This window comes from Sebastes umbrosus, chromosome 8, assembly GCF_015220745.1.
Source record: "Sebastes umbrosus isolate fSebUmb1 chromosome 8, fSebUmb1.pri, whole genome shotgun sequence".
Lineage (NCBI taxonomy): Eukaryota > Metazoa > Chordata > Actinopteri > Perciformes > Sebastidae > Sebastes > Sebastes umbrosus.
In genome coordinates, this window is record NC_051276.1 from 12,872,778 (window position 1) to 12,894,247 (window position 21,470).

Below are 21,470 nucleotides of genomic sequence, written 5' to 3' on the forward strand. Positions count from 1 at the left end.
AACAACAAAACTACAGACAATAAATTAAAAACTTCTATATCTTTCCAGCCTCGGTAGTACTCCAAAATGAACACAGTCATTTTATTTTGACTGATCAACTTGTTCTCTCATGCAAGATGCTGAAGACTGTCCAGTGATTTCTGTTTGTACCGACTAAAAGTCATTTTGAAACTCAAAACACCAATTCTGGGAAAAAAAAGTGGATTTGGTGGTTTAAAAAGAATCAAAATGATTCTACAAACATTTACACGAGGTGCAAAGAGGAAGTCAGACATCAAGAAACATGCTGATAATGTTTTGTCTTGCATTCACATTTAAACACAGCCCTGTCTATTAATATTATTATTATTATTGTGATGTATATTTGCTGGTTAGTGGATCTTACCAGTTCACTGTGGAGTCTGAGAATCAGTTCGTCTTTCTCTCTCAGCTGTTGCAGCAAGGCCTCCTCTCTGCCGGGGTCCTGAACACAAGCAACAAGATACCATGTTACACATTACTTACAGTAGGTCACTGCAGACAGCAGTGATTTATCCAAGCGACCATATTCCCGCAAAAGCATTACATAGAGCCTTAAGAGGATGACAACATACAAAAGGTGTGTGTGTGTGTGTGTGTGTGTGTGTGTGTGTGTGTGCGTGTGTGTGTGTGTGTGTGTGTGTGTGTGTGTGTGTGTGTGTGTGTGTGATTCTCTGGCTGTCTCCATAAAAGTTAACGTGTGTTTGCGAGTGTTTTATGTGCATTTATGAGTGTGTTTGTTGGTGGTCTTGCTAGTGTGTGTGTACATCTAATAAAGTTGTCATGCATGCAGCGGCAGACATTGCGATTTCCTCTTCGCCCTCCGTGTCTGTGATAAACTTGGTGTGTCCTATGGCGGCACCCCAGAGCACACAGCACTTTAATATGACCTTGTGTTGTCAGAGGACATTACTGTGGGGAAGATGGAGAGCAGCAACAGAGACAGAAGACAGGAGAGGGAGGAGAATAATAATACTCATAAAAATAACTTTATTCTTATGGCACCTTTCAAAACAATTGTTACAAAGTGCTTCACAGCAAACCAAAAAGAGAGAGATGGTTATAAATGATTCTAAAAATAGCATTATGTCACAATAAAATGTGTTTTATGTTTATGATGTATTCAATTTTATGACTATAATTGTGCTGGGATTTTTATTCAAGTCTCATTTATCCAATAAACAAATGAAGTTCCTCAAGTAGAATTATTTTACATGACTTGTGTTTCAAAGTTACTGAAGTGAAAACAGACAAATTTAAAGTATGCCAACCTGATTTTTGATGGCAGGGTTTTGTAAAGCCCAGTTATTTGACTGTCCAACAGCCAAGAGGGAGCTGCCAGACGATCTCAGGCTACACACTGACTCATGGGGAGGTCGAAAATCAGAAATGGAGCTGGGCTCCAGACCTCACAGTTTTGATTAAAATAGTCAACTTAATTCTAAAAGTGACAGGTGACTGCAATGTGGACAGAGAGTGGCACAGTGAGAAGAAAAGAGAGTATAAGAGGAAAGTAATAAGAGAGCGAGAGAGAGAAGGAGCAGATGACAGACAGACAGACAGACAGACGGTCATTACCTCTTCAAGGACATGAAAGCAGGAGACAAAAAGAGGGGCAAGATAACAGGAGGAAAATGAGGGGGAAACGGGAGGAAAGGGGGACAGTGATAGAGAGAAGGAGAGGACGGAGAGCGCCTGAGGCTGAGCATGATGGTCTGAGGCCGTGGGGAGCCATCTAGCTAAAGGACAGACTGAGAGTCAGAGGGAGACCACAGGGAGCCATATAACTACAACACCGTCCTTTAAATGACCTCTCTGATGAGAACACAGACAGCTAGTCTGAACCTCAAGTCACATCAATAATCAATACAGCTTTAACCTGTACACAAGTGTGTTATATCATGATTGTTACGATGACTGTAGATAGCTCGAAGTAACAAAAATATTTTTTAAGAAGCATAGAAAATGTTGTATTGGCTGCATGATAAAGACACTTGGAGGTTGATCACAATGAATTGTACTCAAGCGTGTCTTATGTCTTGATTGAATGGTAAACTAAAAGACCAGTTTATTATCAACCAACATGGATAGAATCTGTTAATACAGAGTAAAAAAGCAATACTTTCTTTTTATAATCCAGGTTAAGTTTCATATAAACTTTCATAGTGGGTTTGAATTGATGGTTAAGGTGGGGGTTTGCTTGAAACGAACAAGTCCGTACAACGCGTCGTACAGCACGTCCAACAACACGTCGTACAACCACGTCGGAAGGCAAAAGTGTGTATACCAGAATGAATATACCTGAAGTTGGGGTGAAATGCCTACATTTGTGATACATGATTTTTCACACAAAAAGTGCCAGAAATAATAGTGTGAAGAATGAAAAAGGGAGCTTGACAGAGAAGTTTAAACGGGGTTTCTGTAGGGCTCACCAAGTTAAATTTGAGACTTTTAAAGACATTTTTAATACCACATACAATGCAATTTAGCCAGCAGTACGCAAAAACAGTAAGTTGTATGGATTTAATTAATTTAATTAAAAAGGCTTGGACCCAGATAAGCAGAAGAAAATGGATCGATGGATGAACCAATTAGAAATGATTAATTACTTTAAGTTGATTACAGGTTTTGCTAAAATCAACATTGCCTATTCTGAGATGGAGAGCTTCCGATCTACTACAGCTACTGTAGCTAGCAGTAGTGACAGTGTTTGCTACAGGTCTGTTGGTGGTGACTGTATGGAGTCAGATCAGTCTCAAAATGAAGGAATGCACACAGAAAGATTCACAAATGTATTTTGTGATTTATATATCCATGCACGCAAAATAGTTATCATTGTATATAAATGTAAAAAAAAAATCCACATCTAAAAAAATAAGGTTCTCAAATATATTTCTGATGCACACACAAATATTTCCTTGTTTTAAATATACTGTATGTAATAGAAATCCACAAAGATGTCTATTTAAAAGTATTTGCAAGTTTCATCAAAAACATATTTGGATGTTGTTACATTTATATACAAATTGTTGAACCTGCATTTACAAACCACTTTTTTACTTTTGTTTGTGAACTTTGTGAGCATTTGTGTATGGGTTTTTTGAGACTCTCCTGAAGTCGCCCTATCCACAAATGCATTTTTTTCAACAGGGAATTATCCGTAGCCAATCAGATACCTCCCTCCTTTTCAACCAATCACATGAGCAAAATACATTTGTGAATCCTTCTGTGTTCATTAATTAATATTGAGACTGATCTGACTCCATATGACTGGAATTCCACAAAAAAAGAGACTGAACAGCCTCCTGCACGCACACAATGCTCACACAATCCCTCTTTTAGTTTATAGGGGTATAATGTCTCCCGACAGCTCGCAATCCCACACAAAAATATTTTATAACTAACAATAATGAACATAAACTAAAAACTTTTTAATACCTTCTCATGCCTGAGAATTGAACGTTTTTTAAGACTTTTTTTTTATGTTTTATGTAAAGCACTTTGAATTCCCTCGTTGTCAAAAGGTGCTATACAGACACACAGAATGAGCTTGTAATGTCGTGCTATTTATACGCCTTCCCGTGAGGCCGGGTTGGTTTCTGAGAAAGTGTGGTCCCGTTTCCTCACAATTATACCAAAAGACACTTTCAATCCAGAGTGACAGCTAAAAAGCATGTAGCCATGTTTCACAACTTCCAGGGGTTATAAAGGCCAATATACTCAAGATCGGCAAGTGTCTCAAAAAGTTTTGTTGGTTTTTACATGTCTAATTGATGTTAATGTCTGCGTGGGAGGCTTTACATAGGCACAAGATAATGGTCAAGGAGGACAAAGCTAAAAGCTTCACTAAGTGCTTCCATGGTGATAAAACCTAGAACAGAAAACCTTCCCAATAGGAAACAGAAAAACAATTAACAAAAACAAAACCCAGCAGTGATAATTTTGACTGTTTACCTGGCTTTATAGGAGAGAAACTGGTATTTATAGATAAGAAGGATATTTGTTTCCCTACTTTCAGAACACAGCACCAAAATTACAAACATGAGATTTGGATGGGACTGAAAAAATACTAACATGCTGTGACAATTACAACATTAGTCAGCGTCTAAAATTAATTTCACCCGAATAGGACTGAAGGCTGTTCTAAATGACCTGTCTGCCTACAACCACACAGTGTGTATGCTTCGATGCCCTGTCTGTGCATGTGTACGTACAAGACACTGCATATATATAGTTGTGTTTCAAATGTTCTTTTCTGAACATTCACAGCTTCTGACTAAATCCATGTAAACTTGAATGACTTGTGTGGTTTGTCAGACAAGACCTTAAGAGTAGAAACAGAAAGAAAGAGAAGGAGGTGGGTATAAGCTGTGAGAGAAAACTAAAGAGAGAGAGAGAGTGAGGGATAATGTACCTCAACTAGTCTACGAAGATTTAAATGCCAAGGGGCTGGACATGCTCATACGACCTCAATGTGATGACCTACAATTAAATGTGTACTGGCATAACTTGGTTGTCACTCAAATACCCACTGCTGAGCAAACCTTGTACTATCCTACAAAAACATTCAAAAAGAGAAAGACATTAAAACTAAAATGAGAAACTTTAATCTGCTTGCTTGAAAGGAGCGCCACAATGTGCATTTAGTCACCCATCAGGTGGCATTCCAACCAATTGTTCAAGGCTGAATTGAATGCAAAATGCTGTGGAAGAAAAGTGAGGTGTGCGAATTTATTTCTAATGTGATTGGAATGGCCTCAGTGGGGATAAATCTGATCAAAATCATTGGAGTGCATCCACTTTATGTGATTTTGTATAGAGGTTGAGGCCACTTTATGCTTGCAATCAGCAGCAAGTTGAAGAGGGGATGGAGATGAATTACATTCCCCTTGTTAGCAGAAATTATTCAATTTGTTAACTTTTTTTGAGAAACACACATTTGAGAAAATGTGAGGGTTGTTTATTATTTCAACACCCCTCTTCCTTCAATTTGTATAACAAATTGCCTATTCCTTGAAATTGGGAAAAAGAGGTGTGAGAAATAACAGCATAATCAAATGAATTCTCCTTAATACCGATTTACCAAACTCCTATCCATAACTTTCCACTTCTGAAATCACAAGTGTCACCTTTAGTTTTTAATGTAGCCTGACTAACGGACAAGAACTCTTGGTTGGAAGATCTAAAACAAACCACATTCAACAAGTGGTACAGAGACCAAGTTAATCACATGTAATGTAGGCAGAGGTCTGACCATGTGGAGCTCATTATGTGATCACAAGAATCATGAATTAAAATCTAAATATATCATAAGAAAGCCACAGCAGGTGAGATATGAGATATTTAGTTTGACCTGGATTGAACAGGAGTTTCTGACAAGAGTATACTGTATATTAAATAGAATGAACAGAGATAAATAACCATGTCTGAGGCCATCTCCATACATATGTCTTCATATACAGTATACATATCTAATTGTTCCTTGTTCAAACTGTAAATTACTTAATATAGGAGTTTTAACCAAGTTTTGAGTATATAATATGGTCACAGATGAAAAGTTAGAAAATGGCATATTACTGGAAAATATCAGCATGCAGACTATTGTCCAAAAATGCAATGCAGATGAGAAATGGAGGAGCAACTCTCAGCTTGAAAAACAAGAGACAAACCAACTGAAAACATGTTGGTTTGAGCCAACAACCACTTACAACAAAAAACAAACAAAAAAATAGTAGTGACTCCCTAACATTTTACTATTTTTTTTTGTGGATTTTGCTGGCATTTTTATTTGTTCTTATTTATTTAAATTTTGGTCTGAAAAGGGTCATTTTCCAACCCCTTTGTCTGATTGATTTCCATTAGTATATTTCCTGCTGGTACAAAATGCTGAAGCAGTTTAATTCTTTGTATACTTTCTCCCAAAATAAAGCACCCCAACATGAAGTACGAAGTGGTGTAATTAAAGCTTCAGTACGCAGACATTGCTCGGCATCATTGGGCAAAAAATCCATAATAACCTTTCAGCATATTGTAATTCAAGCGTTCTGAGAGAAAACTAGACTTCTTCATGGCTCTGTTTTTTCAGGCTTTAGAAAATCTAGCCCAGGTCACAGGTCAGTTCAGAGAGAGCGTTCCTATTGAGCGTGCTCCGGCTGGTGGGCAGTGCTTGGTATTTCCTCGACAGATCTCAACATGGCTGCCAGGTCACAAACTTTCTCATTTTACAGCTAAACAGTACACTACAAGATGTTTCTGACAACAGGCGAGAAATAGGCATTACAGTAACAGAATATTGATGCATATTTGATCAGCGCTGTCTAGTTTGACCATTTGATCGGAGTTTGCGAGTAATTCACAGCCGGCTCTCATAGACGGCAGCTGGATGGCAGACTCCAGATCAGCTCTGACTGCTTGTTTTCCTCCGGTCTGTGAAATATTGCAGATGCCTTTAGGAGCACCGCAGGACACCGGAGGACACCGGAGGACACAGACACACATGATTTTTTTAATCATATTTGCTCCAATCTCGCCTACTGCTGCTTAAATATATTGTATGAAACAGGAGCACAAAAACTGAGTACAGAAAGTGCCACAATGTAGGCTGCTCAAGACAAATAAATTACATTCTCTAAATTTCAAATGTCAGTCCTTTGCTTGGTTATATGTTGTCTCCTATGGCTGTTTTGACAACCTACGGTAATGTACCTGGCGCTTTATATTCATGGCTGGATTAAAAAAGAACATGTACAAAGCTGTGCACACTGACCCAGCATTAAGTACAGTAGCCTACCTCTGGTATGAAATATTTGTCCATGTCTTTGTCGTCCATGTCTTTATCTGTCTTAATTTCTGTCTGCTTGCTGTCAGTGCTTATCTACTGCCTGTCTGACTGACTATAATTATGACTTTAATAGCATACTATTTATGCACGCTGACAGAAGAGGGCAAGAGAAGCAGCTTAAGTGTAAAAAAGAGAGAGGAGGTGATGAAAAATGTGTCATTTGCACATGCAGATACAGTATCATGCCTTCAAGAATGTACAATTAAAAACTGTGACCTTTGCCACCTGTCTTTATGAATTAACTCAGCTGTCAGTAGACTCTAAAGACCAGGTCCAGACCATTATCTCCCAAGTGTGCTATGATTCAGCAGCTTTGAAAATAAGAAAAAATCTGTGCATCTGGCCAAATCCTGTACACTATAAGCTGTGATGGTGTAACTCTCCTATATACACCAAAGGACATGCTGTGTCTGGTGAGCAGCAGCAGTCATGAGATGCTATAGGTACTCTATCTGTCCCAAGCACCTCAAAAGGCAGTAAAGCTGACACCTCGCACAGAAACTATTAGGCAACCTGTCAAACCAGTTCTGTGATATTTAAGCTGTTTGAAAAAGAAGAGAGATGTCACCTGCCGAGATGTCCTAAAAATACAGCAATAGCCACTGAGCTGGAATTATCACTGAGAGACATTAAATATAGCATATGGGGTTATACAAATTAGGCTGATTAAATGCAGTGAAATAATGTACTTCAACTATATCTCATGTTGCTGAGACAGGAACCCACAGACACATCAATGAAATAAAAAAATGAAATATTAGAGGACCAGAAGCTGGTTGCACAAGGACAGGCTTTAACTATGGCTTAGATCTAACAATCGGACGTCAGATATAATTCTTGAATATTTTAACTGGATTAATTGTCTCTGTGTTCTGATTGAATTAATATGCGAAGCCTTTTAAGCTGCTCTGCTCCACTCAAACCAGCAGAAAACATATGCCTTCTGGAATCATTTCAATTATGGTTTTGCTGTGAATATTCAAAGAGTTTTGTGGCAGCAGGAATCATATATACATGTATTATTCTAAGCAGTTGCTGCAGCCTCTTAAATCTCTTTCTGTAGTCATTACTCACTCCAAACTCTGCTTTCCTCTTATCAGCAGGTGCCATGGATTATTACTTCAGAAGCACAGCTGCTAAGTGTTGAGATAGCCTGGGGTAGGGTAGTTAACTTGAAACTTTTTGGTCTTCCTTTTTAAACAACTGTTGCAAAGTAGCATCAGTCTTAGAAACAATGCTGACCTAATGCAGTAGATCAGTCTAACGTGTCTTTGTGCGACCAGCCCCAGACTGAACTGAGGGTAGGTCGTTGGTGCGAGCAGCTTATTACGACCCATATTTGTGTTTATTGTTGGTGGTAGTAATTATGACGGGAGCAAAGGAGGAAGTCAGGTGACGTAGTATCGGGAGGGACGAAATCTGCGTAGGGAGGAGGTCCGGGTGGATGGATGGGTCAAACAAACAGGAGACTGCTATTCGTGTCCTGTGTGAAACCAAAATTCAATCCAACGCTGACTTATTTTAACTTACGTACATAAGCTATCTTACGTAACAAACTTAACTTAGGTCACGTACATAACGTATTCAACCTACATCACGTAACCTAAGGTATGTAACAAGCGCACTTATTTTAACCCAAACCGTGATCTTTTCCTAAACCTAACCAAGTGTTTTGTTTCAGTTTCAATTCACAACATTATCCAGATGTTTCAAACTGCAGCGGTTCCACATCATGTGCCTGTCGCTGATACTCTTCAACGGTCATATATGTCGTTTTGGGAGTCATTGGCAAACTACCTATTCTGCTGTTTTGGTTATGAGGTTTTGCTGCATAATGAATAGTTTGAGATGTAAAAGCAAAGTCCAAATTTCACTACTAAATGTTTAGATTTTCTCTCAAGAACTCATATCACAGAAATACTGAGAAATTGAACAGAAAATATGAAATTCAGCACAGCAAATCCCGAGAACTGTTTTGATCACCTGTCCCTCTCTTTCACACATTAACACACTTCAGCTTGTGACACTGTGTGTGAGAGAGAAAACTAGCCATTAGTGTGAGGCTTTGACAATAGACAGGAACAGTGTTTGGGTAGGAGGTTACCTGGCATGAGAGAACCAAAAAAGAGACAGAGATGGAGAAAGAGATGCACAGATGAGACTGGCAGTCTGTTTTGTGCTCCTGCCTTTTCTACAATAACATTTTATATAGTTTATATATGAATGCGTTTCTGATTGCTTGTTTGCATGAGTTCGTTTAGTGTATAGTGCGTGTGCCCATGAAACTTAACATGTTTTCCTGCACACATGTATATGTTTAACCCTCTCATACTGCGGCATTGGCGTGGAAAACGGTCTAAAATTATACATTTTGAAGTCATTATAATTATAAATTATTAATTTCTAATTATGCAGCATGTGGCACAATGATAAATGTTTGACTATAAAAAGAAGTTCCTATGCCTGCTGACACAAAGGTGAACGTACACAAATGCCAATTAATCATGTAGGTACAAAAGTTGCTGTCCTAGACGTTTTTTTTAACACACTGGAGCTCTGAGTACACCTCCGGCAACCACATTAGTGGGAGATTTTTACTTCAGTCTTCTGAAATACAGTAGAACACTTTAACTGGGACAAAATCTGGTAAAAATCATGTCATATGCATTGGGTCTAAATTAAACTGGGGCGCACTGTGACACTGCAGCCTCTCAGGTGGCTACCGTAGATTATTTTTACACCCGCGGAGTCGCTTTCTGGAGTGCCAGGACAAATTCTCTTCTTCCCGCCCCTCCCTCAAACCCTCCTTTTCTTCTTCCCCTCCTGTCCCTCTTTCACTACCGCCCTCCTCCTCAAACTCTTCCCTCGTTTCTCCTCTCTCACCTCCATCTCTTGCACTCCCGTATTCATTTTCTCCTCTTATACCGAGTTATCTAACTTAATGTCTTCGAAATGAATGCATTCCCTTTGTATGCACCTCAACTATAGCTTCCACATTTTCCCATAAAGCCGGTCACCTTCATCCCCTCACCCCTCAGTCCATCTTATAGTCAAGTAGAACGATGTCCTATTCTCAGCATTGCAACTATTTCCTCATATTCTCCTCATGCAATATGCCCTCTCCATCTTTATGTTATTTCTTCTCCATGCCTCCAGCTCTGTTAAGGGTTAGTCTTTGCCTCCCACCTTCCTACTCATTCACTTCTATATATATATATACACTCACACTTCCTCTTTCTGCGTAACCTCAATTCCTCCTTGCTGTTTTCTCCCTGCTCTTTATATCAATCTCCACACCTCCCTCAGTCTCTGAGACCCGCGGGATCGCCGGTGATCACGACCAAATTTGCTGTCTTTCAGAGGATGTAGCAGGCTCATGCTCAGTGCTGAGCTGCATCTCAAATGAATCTCCAGCTTTCAGATGATGTACACCACTTCTAGGTGAAATATATTGTTGACCTGCTATGTTGACCCCATGTACACCCCTAAGAAAGACAAAGAAAACCCTGTCTAATTGGGTCTCTTACATTCCACTACCAGTTAATCAGAAAAAACAACACTATCACTGTTTATGACAAGGATTTTGTCCAGTTTTTCTTGGATGCCAGCTGGTGATTGTTCTACAATAAAAGACTGGCAAACAAACATGTTAATAATCTGGTGCATAGATTTCTTTCTTTAAAAATGAAAATCTTCACATTTTCTTCCACCCCAACCAAGTTTCAATATCTTGTAATATGTTGAAACTTTTTGTCCATACAAGATACAACGAAAGCTCCAGATATAGCCAAGTAAAGTAAACCTTGCTCTTAGAGTATTTTTATTACAGACACTTTACCGTATGTGTTCCCAGAGTCAATAATGGACCTTCATGCTCATTTCAAACCTATAAGCCTTATCCACAGGTAGATAAATGTCAACCTTTAGATCCATCTTTATGCCTGGATTATTGCATTTTAAATGTTCTGCTATTGAATAATGGTTATAAGTCTTTATATTTGTCGTTTGGACTGTTAAACACACATTTGCCCTATTTTTTTTTTTCCTAACCTCCCCCGATTAAACTTTTCCAGCTGTCCACCTTCCCTGTCTGTCTGTCCATCCGTACTTTCCTTCATGAGGGAGTTTGAGCCAGCGCTGCTGTCTTCATGCTGTGTCCCACCCTACATTTTTAATTTTTCCTTATCATCCAGCTGCCACTGATACTCCATGTAGGTCAATAAAGAGGGCATGCACTCACACAAACATCCAGCCTCTCTCACACACACACAAACAAACACAAATACACGCATACAAACTAAGACATGGTGGCAAACATCACCAAAATACAAAATACTGTATGTAGCCCTGTGTAAAAACACACACTGTGACACAGATATGCGTAAGTGCATGCAACCGCTCACAGACATTTTGTGCAGCATTACACTCAATACACAGCCACTCAATATTGTTGGCATCGTGTCAGGTAGTAAGGCCTTAATTTGTGGTTGTTTTACTGCACTACATTTTACTGTAAGTGCGTCTCCATGTATGTGCAGGAAGGGGGATTTAAGTCTCGTCCCGACTGCTCCTCTCTCCTTTGACGGTCTAACAAGAACTCTGCTGCCACCCAACTAAATCCCAGAGAAAAGCCTGACAAAAAGCCCTCCCTTGGTAAACCTAAACCTTACACACACACACACTTGAGCACTCACACACACACACTCCCAGTCCCCGCATTAATAAAGCTTATCTAGATTGCACAGCTCTGGTGGACTAGGTTGACAGAGGCGGTCTGGGGCCTGTTGAGCCAATCAAAGCACTTTGCCCCTCTCTCCTTCAATTTCTCACCACCTCTCTTTCGCTACTCTCTTCTTTATATTTCCCTCTCCTTCTCCCTCCCTGCTTTGCTCCTCTTCTTCCTATTTGATCTCTTCATGATTCATTAGAAGCTGGTGTGGAAAAAAGGCTAATTGTTCTGATAAGGGTAAAACTGAAGGAGACACATGGATCAAAGGAGGATCCAGTTTTATATTTTGTTTTATCACAGACAGACTGCTGTGCTCTTTTAATTGAACGAGCTGTCTCAGTGAATTTGATTCTTGTGTGAGTAAATGTTGCTAAGTGTGTAGTTGAATTTAAAACTACCTAAAAACACAACAGAGCTCCACAAAAATACTGTGTGTATACAATGATGGAATAAACTGTATGTGGCTGTAACATTTGGCAGACACTTATAAGACAATTTAGTAATCTTTTAACTCACACTACATGTTTGAATCTGCACTTCTGCACAACCAGAATCTGCAACTCTTATGCTCACACTGTACAGCTCAATCGACAGGTCACAACGCGGCTGCTTACACTGAACGCAAGCACAGAACCCCCGGTCAGTTTTGTTCATTGACAATTCCAATTAATTTTATTCAAACAAGACAACCACATCCTCGACAATGTTGACAAAAAGAGAGAAAGGCTGCGTTCCTTTGTGCAATTCTACAAAGATGAAAAAGACAAATATGGAGCTGCAGATGGCTAAAAGATGAAGACAATATGGTGTCTCTCCTGCAGCAAAGTTCAGTTTTATATTACAGCAGTCTCAAGACTACAGTTTTAGCCACAATGTGTCCAATAACATTAAAACAGCTGACCTGACCTGCCAGAAATCGATCTAATTGTCTGAGAGCCAGATTATTGATCGTTCAGGCAATTAATCAGACGACAACAAATCTGGCAGAAGTTTGGACCATTTCTAAAATTAGTAGGGAACGACCAATTCGAGGCAAAAAATAGGTTTAATCCGTATAACGTCTGCTGGCTTAAATAGTTGATTCTTCCTTGAGAGACATTAAGTTAAAGTGTGGATGTTACTTACAGTCAAACTTGTTAACAGATGTCAATGATATTTGGTCGAAAGTTGACTCAAGCCACTCACTAAACACTCAGTAAACATCTCTCCTTTTCTCTCAAACACAAACATACAAATTCAGTATGGTTCATGTGCATAATGCAACATAAAATGGTCTGTTTTAGGTTACCTTAAATGGAAGGGACTTTTCACTGCAGGGGCTGATGGGTAGAGACTGGAGGCTGCTGGCAGGACTTGTCTCTGTGCTCTGCAAAAGACAAAAACATGAAAGTAAAAATAACATCAAGATGAGGTTTGTCATTTACATTGTAAGTGCTGCTGATAAGCTAGTTATGTGCACAGAATGATTTTTACAGGATCAGTCTCAGTTAATACTGTAGACACATGGTGGCTGGCTTTGTATGTAGATATAAACGGCTCATTCTAAGGTAACGAAAACACAACAATTCTTATTTCCAGATGATTATACACTAAAGAAAACATACTCTTTAATATTAGCCTATATTTCATTTCTGACAATAGATCCCCCTAAATGCTACACACTGTTCCTTTAAGCTGCAGCATCCTAAACCTTAGTGTAGTAATCATTTTCTACCGAATATCTGCAGGACAATATTACATTTAGTCTGTTAATCTAGGTTTGAAGCACCTTTGATTCATAAAATTGGAGGACAATTGCCTGTATAAACACGACTTCATGTTGTAACTTTTCACCTGGTTTCTTACATAACCTCTGTGTTTTCTAACGCCAGCTGTGATCAGACACATTTTGGCTCTGCTCCTCGACACAGGTGTCTAGTGGGCAGCGAGCAGGGGCAGCTAGAGGGGGTTCCAAAACACTCATACACACACACACGGCACATACATTCATGTGACGAAAGGGTGCACATGCTGTCAATTTGCTGACACGCACGCTCACAAACACACACACTCCTTAAAGAGAGCAGACGCTGGTCTAAATGTCACCTGTGAGGGCTTATGATAGGACAGATGGTAAAGCTGGGGAGGATAAAGTCGTGTCTTCGGGCAGGACTGCTGATATTGATGTAATGCTGCATGGTAATGACATGACAGCACACACAAGGAGGATATGACAAGATACACGACACGGACCTGACAAGGAACATGGAAAGGTAAAGTGACTACATGTTCCACACACTTAGTTTTCTGATAAGCTCCATTTCTTGCCATCTGCTGCCCTCTTGCAGTTTTATATGCAAGCCAACCTCTCTGTTGTTTGAGAGATGACAATACTTACAGACAAGACACCCTAAAAAGGTGCTTTGTAGGCTAAAATCCTGCTTTTTGTTTATGCATATTTTTGGCCTAGTTTCAGGTTTTGAAGGCAGCTCTGAGAATCATCAGAGCCCAAATCTTTGCACAGCATAAACTTGATGGTTTATTGGTTTGGCTGACCTTTTAAAGAAGCATACCTCCCTATCAGAATTATAGGTGCGCTATGGCGTCGGGCCCTCAATGTGTCATCGGTGATCAATGCTTTTCCCCATGTGGAGAGACAGGCGCGCACTCACTGACGCCCAAACACTCTCTCTCTCGTTTCTCTCTAACACATTCTCTTTAAGGTCACCCCTGTCCCACAGGCCCTAACACACAACTGTCCCCACAATTAGATGTGGTTCAGTAAAAAGCCTTTCAGATTTGAGAATGAGGAAAGCTGCCTGGGAGCTCTGGATTTAATGACTTGCACTACCCAGAAGCTAAATGTCTAAAGATGATGAATGGCCTTAGAAAGGAAAGCAGGTTTTGTAGTTTTATACACCCCTTTAATCACATTCACACATCAGTTAAATCAAGAAATGAAAACCTTCAAATAACTCAAGGTGCATTCATGCCCACTCTCTCTCATTGACATTTGGCTTTTTATCGGAAGGCAGCACCATTAACAACATACTGTCAGGCAATTTAGTGAGCTCTTTGGAAAACACGGTGTGAGTGCTTTGAATTTGAAATGCCAGTTCTGCTCGGGTATTGTTACGTTTTTCCCTTGTTTTTTAACCCTGGGCTTCAGGAGTTCTTGTGTCAAACTAAACCTGTAAAGAAAGTGTTCTGCTTCATTTAAAAAGCTGGTGTAATGATGGCTGCAGAGATGAATGCCACTGACTTAAATGTAATGAACAACAGCATTTTCAACTATACTTTACTATACTGAAATCTATCCTTGTAACAGCGCCATGCTGCTGAAAAGATTTGGTGGAGGAAGCAAGAATGGGCTGCCGCCACTAGGCAAGCAGCTGCCTCGGGTGTAAGAGTCACTGGGACGGACAGACACAAGCTAACTGGGCCCGGCGGTGCATGTGTGGATATTGCACAACCATGCCCACAAAGACTGTGAGTAAATGCTGTAACAAATACGAAGTCACAGTTTTGCTAGAATCCATGGCTGACATTGACAAATGGGGATCATTGTGTTCGGCAACATTAATGCACACATGGACAGTGGCATTTTAGAAATGTTCCTCCGTGCAGCCAACAGGATCAACTTCTGGGAGAGAAATACATCGAGGATGGATGGAGTCTCTACAGCTGCCTTAAATATGCTAATCTGACAAATAGGATGCACAAAACAAACACAGGAAATTATATGGTGTGATGTATTATCTGGCCTGTCGGTCATGCATGTCATGTTTAATGATATGCATTCGTTTATGCTTTGTGTATGACACTCGCATTTTATGTCATAGAGGAAGAGAGAGATGCAACCAGTGGGCAACCTCTGAGTCTGAAAAATTAAGCCAATGCAGAAGTGCCTTGAACTTGTATTCTGTCTAATAGCCAGCAGGGGGCGACTCCTCTGGTAGAAAAAAAGAAGTCTGATTGTATAGAAACCTATGAGAAAATGAGCCTACTTCTCAAATGTTTTATTACCTCAGTAAACATTGTAAACATGAGTTTATGGTCTCAATCGCTAGTTTCAAGTCTTCTTCAATACAGCATGATGTTCATTTGATGCAACAGAACCTTGAAAAGTAGTTCCAGGGACTAAAAGTCCCAGAAACTTTTGGTGGAAACCCACACACCCCCACATTGAAGTTCGTGGTTCGCATCTTAACCGCTCCTTATCATAACCTTTAGACAGCAACTAAGAAACTGGCATGTTATGTCATGTTACTTTTTATTTACTACTTTCCAGGTCTTCTTGCTGACAACTGTTGAGCTACATTAGACTTATTTATCTATAAAGCTGGCTAACATAACTGAATAGTGCATTTAAGCATTATCTTAATCATAATCTCAAGTGGCACCAGCACTTTAAAAAGATTAAATTAAGTCTAATGCTCAGTCATAAGGCATAACAAATTACATATATATCATGTAAATATCTACTTTGCCATTTTTGTTTTATTTTATTATGTTGTTCAGTAATAATGATACAGCAGTGATTGGTATAGAGTAGAACAGAGGGAGAAAATCTAGGAGATAATGAGATAAATATTTGACTTTAGAACTTGAGCGCTGGCTTCATAACTGTTAGTTTACACTGCACTGTGAGTCATTAGTGTAATGTTTGCTTCTTTGAAAGCATCTCCCAGCCTTTTCCGTTGTTTTGAGCATGACTTATGTGTGACATACTGTATAAAGCTGAGCAGTGTGTTGAATGACATTCGAGAGAAGAGACGATAAGTTAAGGTAAACAAAAGAAAAGAACAGAAGATTGGGGCTCAATACCAGAAGGTCAAGCAAATAAAATGCAAAGCATACAGACATGCCGAGTCACCCTCCCCTTGCTGCAGAATGGATTACATCCGTTGATGGAGGGTACCAAAATTTGCAAGTTAATGACACAACAGAGCAAGCAAAGAGGGCAAAGTATCCCCTCGTTCATATTCATGTTCTGCTGCTGTGTCTCTCACTCTCTCACACTCCCTTTAGTCTCTCCATCACCACTCTAGTTTATGTCTCTTTCCACTAATTATTATCTTATCATTTTCATGTCTCTCTCACAGCGGTCCTGGGAGGAAAAAACAGAGATGAAAAGTGAAGAGAAAGAGAGAAAGTCACACATATGCCTCTGTGGACTGTAATTCACAGAGAGGTCCTCGCAGCTAGCTTTGATCTTAGTTTAGAGGTACTAATAGGGGGGTATTAGGGAAGGTCTGGTCACCCTTTTATACGTCTTTTTGTGTATTTGTATTTGTGAGTGTGGGTCTGTATAATATAAGGGTACTGACCCATGTAGATGACAAGAAAACAGCAGCCAGACATTGCTAATGGATGTTCTCTCAGCTCAACTTCCAGAGCATATGGTGTCTCTCTGTGGTATGTAAATGTATCACACACTTTCAAAACATAGTGACAAAGGGTGTTAGTGAAAATATGAGCACGATCATTACAAAACATACACAACACACAACATATTAAGCACCACCAGATATTAACTTCCAAATAACTCGTTCTATTGAAGCTGTGCTTGCACAACTTTGAAAAAAGTTAAACCTCAGCCATTTTCCAAAAGAGTGTAATTATCCTTCCAGCCTGGTGTGAACTCAAACTAAAACTGGAATTTACAATCAGCGGTTGATTGTATGTTTTATCATTATGACTGAGAATCTGCCCCAAGTCAAGCTCTCTGCAAATTGCAATTACCCCAAATAAAACATTCAGAACAATTTATGTTCAAAAAAAAAAAAAATCTCTGAAAGCTAGAATATTATTAGTGTTCTATTTACATTCTGGTGTAAAGTAGTCCCAACAGTTAAAAAGACTGCATGACTGCACAGGGCCATCAATATGCTTCCCTGACTTTTACAGTTAAACCCTTTGCAGCTATTGCAACGTGTCAGTGCTTTACTAAGTGACCATTACAGCTAATCGCGTTTATAATGGCGTGGATGTAATTTTACTGGTTTTCAGGACATTCACACAAGAGATGGCCTCATAGCCTGAGGTAAAACTTTAGTTTTAAGCGAGCTAAAGCATTTAAAGAGCAGAGTGATACTGAAACAGGAGGATTAATGTGTGGAGTGTGTGTATGTGTGCACATAAAGAATATGATGGCAAACGCTCAAATACTCCTCCCAGTTTCTTCCTCCAAATGTAGCATCTGATTAAATTAACAAAACAAAGTGATTACAGGGACCTTTTAAAGGCGGAAAAGCATCCGCTTTGAGATGATTTCATGGAGCTGAAATAGAGCCTATTAAAACAGGGAGTGAAGAATTTGTCAGTGGAGCACTGCACTGTTTCGGTTCGAAAAGCCAATTGCTTCATATTATTTGCTAACCCCTTACCCTTACTGGTTTAAATCAATTTAATGCATTTATAACTTGATCAAAGAAGGGTCTGTCAGTGTGGTACAAGAGGAATTACAATGAATTGGGGATTCAAGTGGTGTTCTTCTTAAGCTTTGTGACAGACAATGTCTTAATCAGAGTATAAACCCATGCTAAGAAGTCTGTGTGCATGTGCATAACCCACCTCCTGCAGTGTCCGTCTCAGTCTTAAAAGCAGAGTTTTGACAGTAGTGCAGTCCTGCTGCATCAGTCTGAGTGGAAGGGTCTCCAGTCCTGGAGGTAAGGGCTCATCTTCCCTCGCCAAACCCAGCCCAGAGCTCCAGTCAGCAGGCAGCAGGCTGGTCGGACGGCTGGGCTCCCTGGAGGAGAGGTGGAGTGAGGGGGAAGGGAGAGAAATAAAAGAGATGAAATGTTAGAGTGAGTCAGTGTGAAAACTTGATCATTGACCTGTCTTCACTGCTCCCGCTGGAATCTAATCCTTGCCTTTGGTCGTTGCTGATGGTGTAGATGCTACATTACACAGTGATATCAAGATATCAGCTGCTTCTGAATATCCCAATAGTTCCCAGAATGCTATGCGATATCATGTGTGGCCAGCAAAAATGCACAAACATGGTCCTAACTTCTACAGAGCAATTGTAAAGATCTGTCTGCATCATACTGCTGATACACGTGTGTTTTATTAAAGCCACTATGTGAAGATTTGGGTAAATTCTACACAAAGTGGCTTTAAATAATACATAGTGAGAAGAGAAACGAGAGAGAAATAGAAAAACAGAGGAGAGATTTCTACAGAGGCAGGAAAAGATGTGGCTACAAAGGTCAGATGGAGACCAAGACCTGCAATATAACAGCTGCTCCACAGGACTCCCTAAGGAATCCTTTTTAATGAGCACTCATTTCTATAATAAGTCTCTTTTAATGTAAGATGATTTAAAACCAACAACACGATAGGTGATAACAAGCTCCCACACAAACACACAAAACACAAATGTCTGCATGCGCAGACACACGTACACACTAATGCATTCAGAGATCAAAGAAAACAAAGCACGCAAGTCCATCTTCTAATCCTGCGTCTCTCCGTCATTATCAACTCAAAAGGATGCTTCACTGTCAAGAGCTTTGATTCATTATAACCCATCACAGCTGTGTGATCTTGTCTGTGTATCCTTCTCATATTTTTTGAGGAGTCTTAATGTAGTGTTTTGTATTATTTCATGTCCAAAATTATTCTTCTGCGGAAACAGCCCTGAGTATGTGTTAGTGCACGCAGCAGATTGTGTGACTATGACTGTGTGTAGGAGATCTCTCAGTTGGAGAACTGCATATCAAACACCTTTCTAATTAACAGAGATTTCTATGTTAAGCGCAGCAGACCTCCTGGCCGTTTGACAGATAGAGGGGATAAAATCTCTCCAAAAAAGAAAAGTGAGTCAGTTTTTAGGCCTGATCAGGGTTATGTATGCGCCGATCCTGATACTCCGTATCGGTATCGGTCCGATACTGCCAAAAATCATCAACATATGCTCTTCTATGCTCTTCTGCGTCTGTGCCGGGGCTGTCCGGGGCTCAGTACAGCACTTACACTCTTCTAAGTTGGCGTTACCAGGTCATTTTGTCGGGGCTAAAGCCCTGAATGTTTCGAGTGTAGCCCTGACAGAAAACATAATGTGTGTGAATGTGCGATAATGTTCATTACAGAACTGTCATACCGACTGTCAACATAAATGCAGGTCTCTAAACCAACTGTGTGGTCACGTTGCATAACATTATGTTACGCCATCGCTCCAAAACAAACTAAAACGGTTAATAACGACTCATTTTACTAGAGGCGAAAACTCTGTGCGCAAACGCACTTATGAGAAAAAGACAGACAGACATAATATTAATATAATTCATATTTAATATTTCAAAAAACTAATATTAACATACTGAGATAGAAGAAAAACTCAGCTTTCTACGTAAAAGTAGTAATATTACAGTGTAAAATACTAGCTACAAGTAAAAGTCCTGCATTCAAAATATTAGGCTCCTCAAGTAAGTATTAGCATCGACATAAACTTAAAGTACCAAAAGTAAAAGTACTCATTATGCAGAATAATATATATTATATTATTGTATTCTAATTACTGATGCATTAAAGTGTTCGTTGCAGCTGGTAAATGTGGAGGTCATTTTAATGAAACTGCTGGGAAGGTTAATCTATAATAATACATCATAATTTATTAGTTAATTATATTTGGTATTAATAACCTGAATCTGCAAAGTAACTAAAGTTATTAAATGTATTAAACTTAGTTGTTTAAGGGAGGGAAGAAGACGATATCGGATTGGTATCGGTATCAGCAGATACTCAAGGTTGTGGCATCGTATCGGACATTAAAAAAGTGGTATGGAGCCATCTCTAATCAGGGTTCCCATTCTTTTCTACAGATCATTTTCCAGGACTTTTCCAGGACATTTTCAGTGATGATCTAGCTGGTGTGACAGACAGGGATTAGGCCATACACTAATATGTTCCCCTCTGTGGAAGTCTGATTTAAAAGGCGTGCGGTCTACGGCTGTAACTTATCTATAAAATCATTTCTTACATGTTTAGAAATTATGACATATTGACCATAGAATAATGCAAACATGTCTGCAGATGTAGGCAGGCATGTCAACTTTAGCTACTGAACCAAACATGCTAACCAAATTAACATTATTCAACCGTTTAAAACGAGTTGGGAAGAAAGCAACGTTATGTAATGTCATCCAACCTGCATGTGCTATCATGGTAAATGGTAAATGGACTTGCATTTACAGCATTCACACATTCTCACACACATTCATACACTGATGGCAGACGCTGCCAGGCAAGGTGCCAACCTGCCCATCAGTATCTAATCTAAATACTCATTCACACACCGGTGGCACAGTCTTCAGGAGCAATTTGGGGTTAAGTATCTTGCCCAAGGACACTTCGATGACATGTGGACTGGAGGAACCGAGTATCGAACCATCGACCTTCCAATTGGTGGAAGACCTGCTCTACATCTGAGCCACAGCCTCCCTATGTGACGTGACTTGGGGGTGTGTTCATAGGTTTTCCACAAAACAACCGAGAGCAGCCTATTGACTCTTGTCTATAAACTACCATTTGAACGGTAAAATGATCCTGAACAAAACCTTTCAGATGGCAATGTTATCCGTTTTGGGGAGCTCTGATATACAGCCTACAGTTCATTCACAGCTGAAGGAAATCAGAGAATGAGAAATAATATTTTTTAGGACAACACATGTTCTTCCAGAACATTTGACTTTTTCTGTAATTTTCCATTTGTTTTCAATGACTGGTCAATTGTTTTCAAGGTTTTCCATGTTTTCCAGGTGTGGGAACTCTGCTGACTATTAACAAGCTTCCAAAATAAATGTCACTCTCTATTCCTCTCCACACTTTCATGGTGGTGAGGGGGTTGGACTCTCAGACACACTTGAACACAAACAGGGGGAGATCAAACAAGGCTCT

The 21,470-nt window shown here is 39.7% G+C and overlaps 1 protein-coding gene across 4 annotated transcripts in view; it reads right to left on the bottom strand.

Annotated features, from left to right (window-relative positions):
• ccser1 (coiled-coil serine-rich protein 1) overlaps positions 1-21,470 on the bottom strand; it is a 139,400-nt gene that overhangs the window by 75,512 nt on the left and 42,418 nt on the right. For all 4 annotated transcript variants that reach the window (XM_037778696.1, XM_037778697.1, XM_037778698.1 and 1 more), the window contains exons 7-9: positions 18,144-18,318; positions 12,877-12,954; positions 386-463 (exon numbers count right to left, since the gene is read on the bottom strand). In XM_037778696.1, coding sequence (XP_037634624.1) covers positions 386-463; positions 12,877-12,954; positions 18,144-18,318 — 331 coding nt within the window. The remainder of the gene's footprint in view (positions 1-385; positions 464-12,876; positions 12,955-18,143; positions 18,319-21,470) is intronic.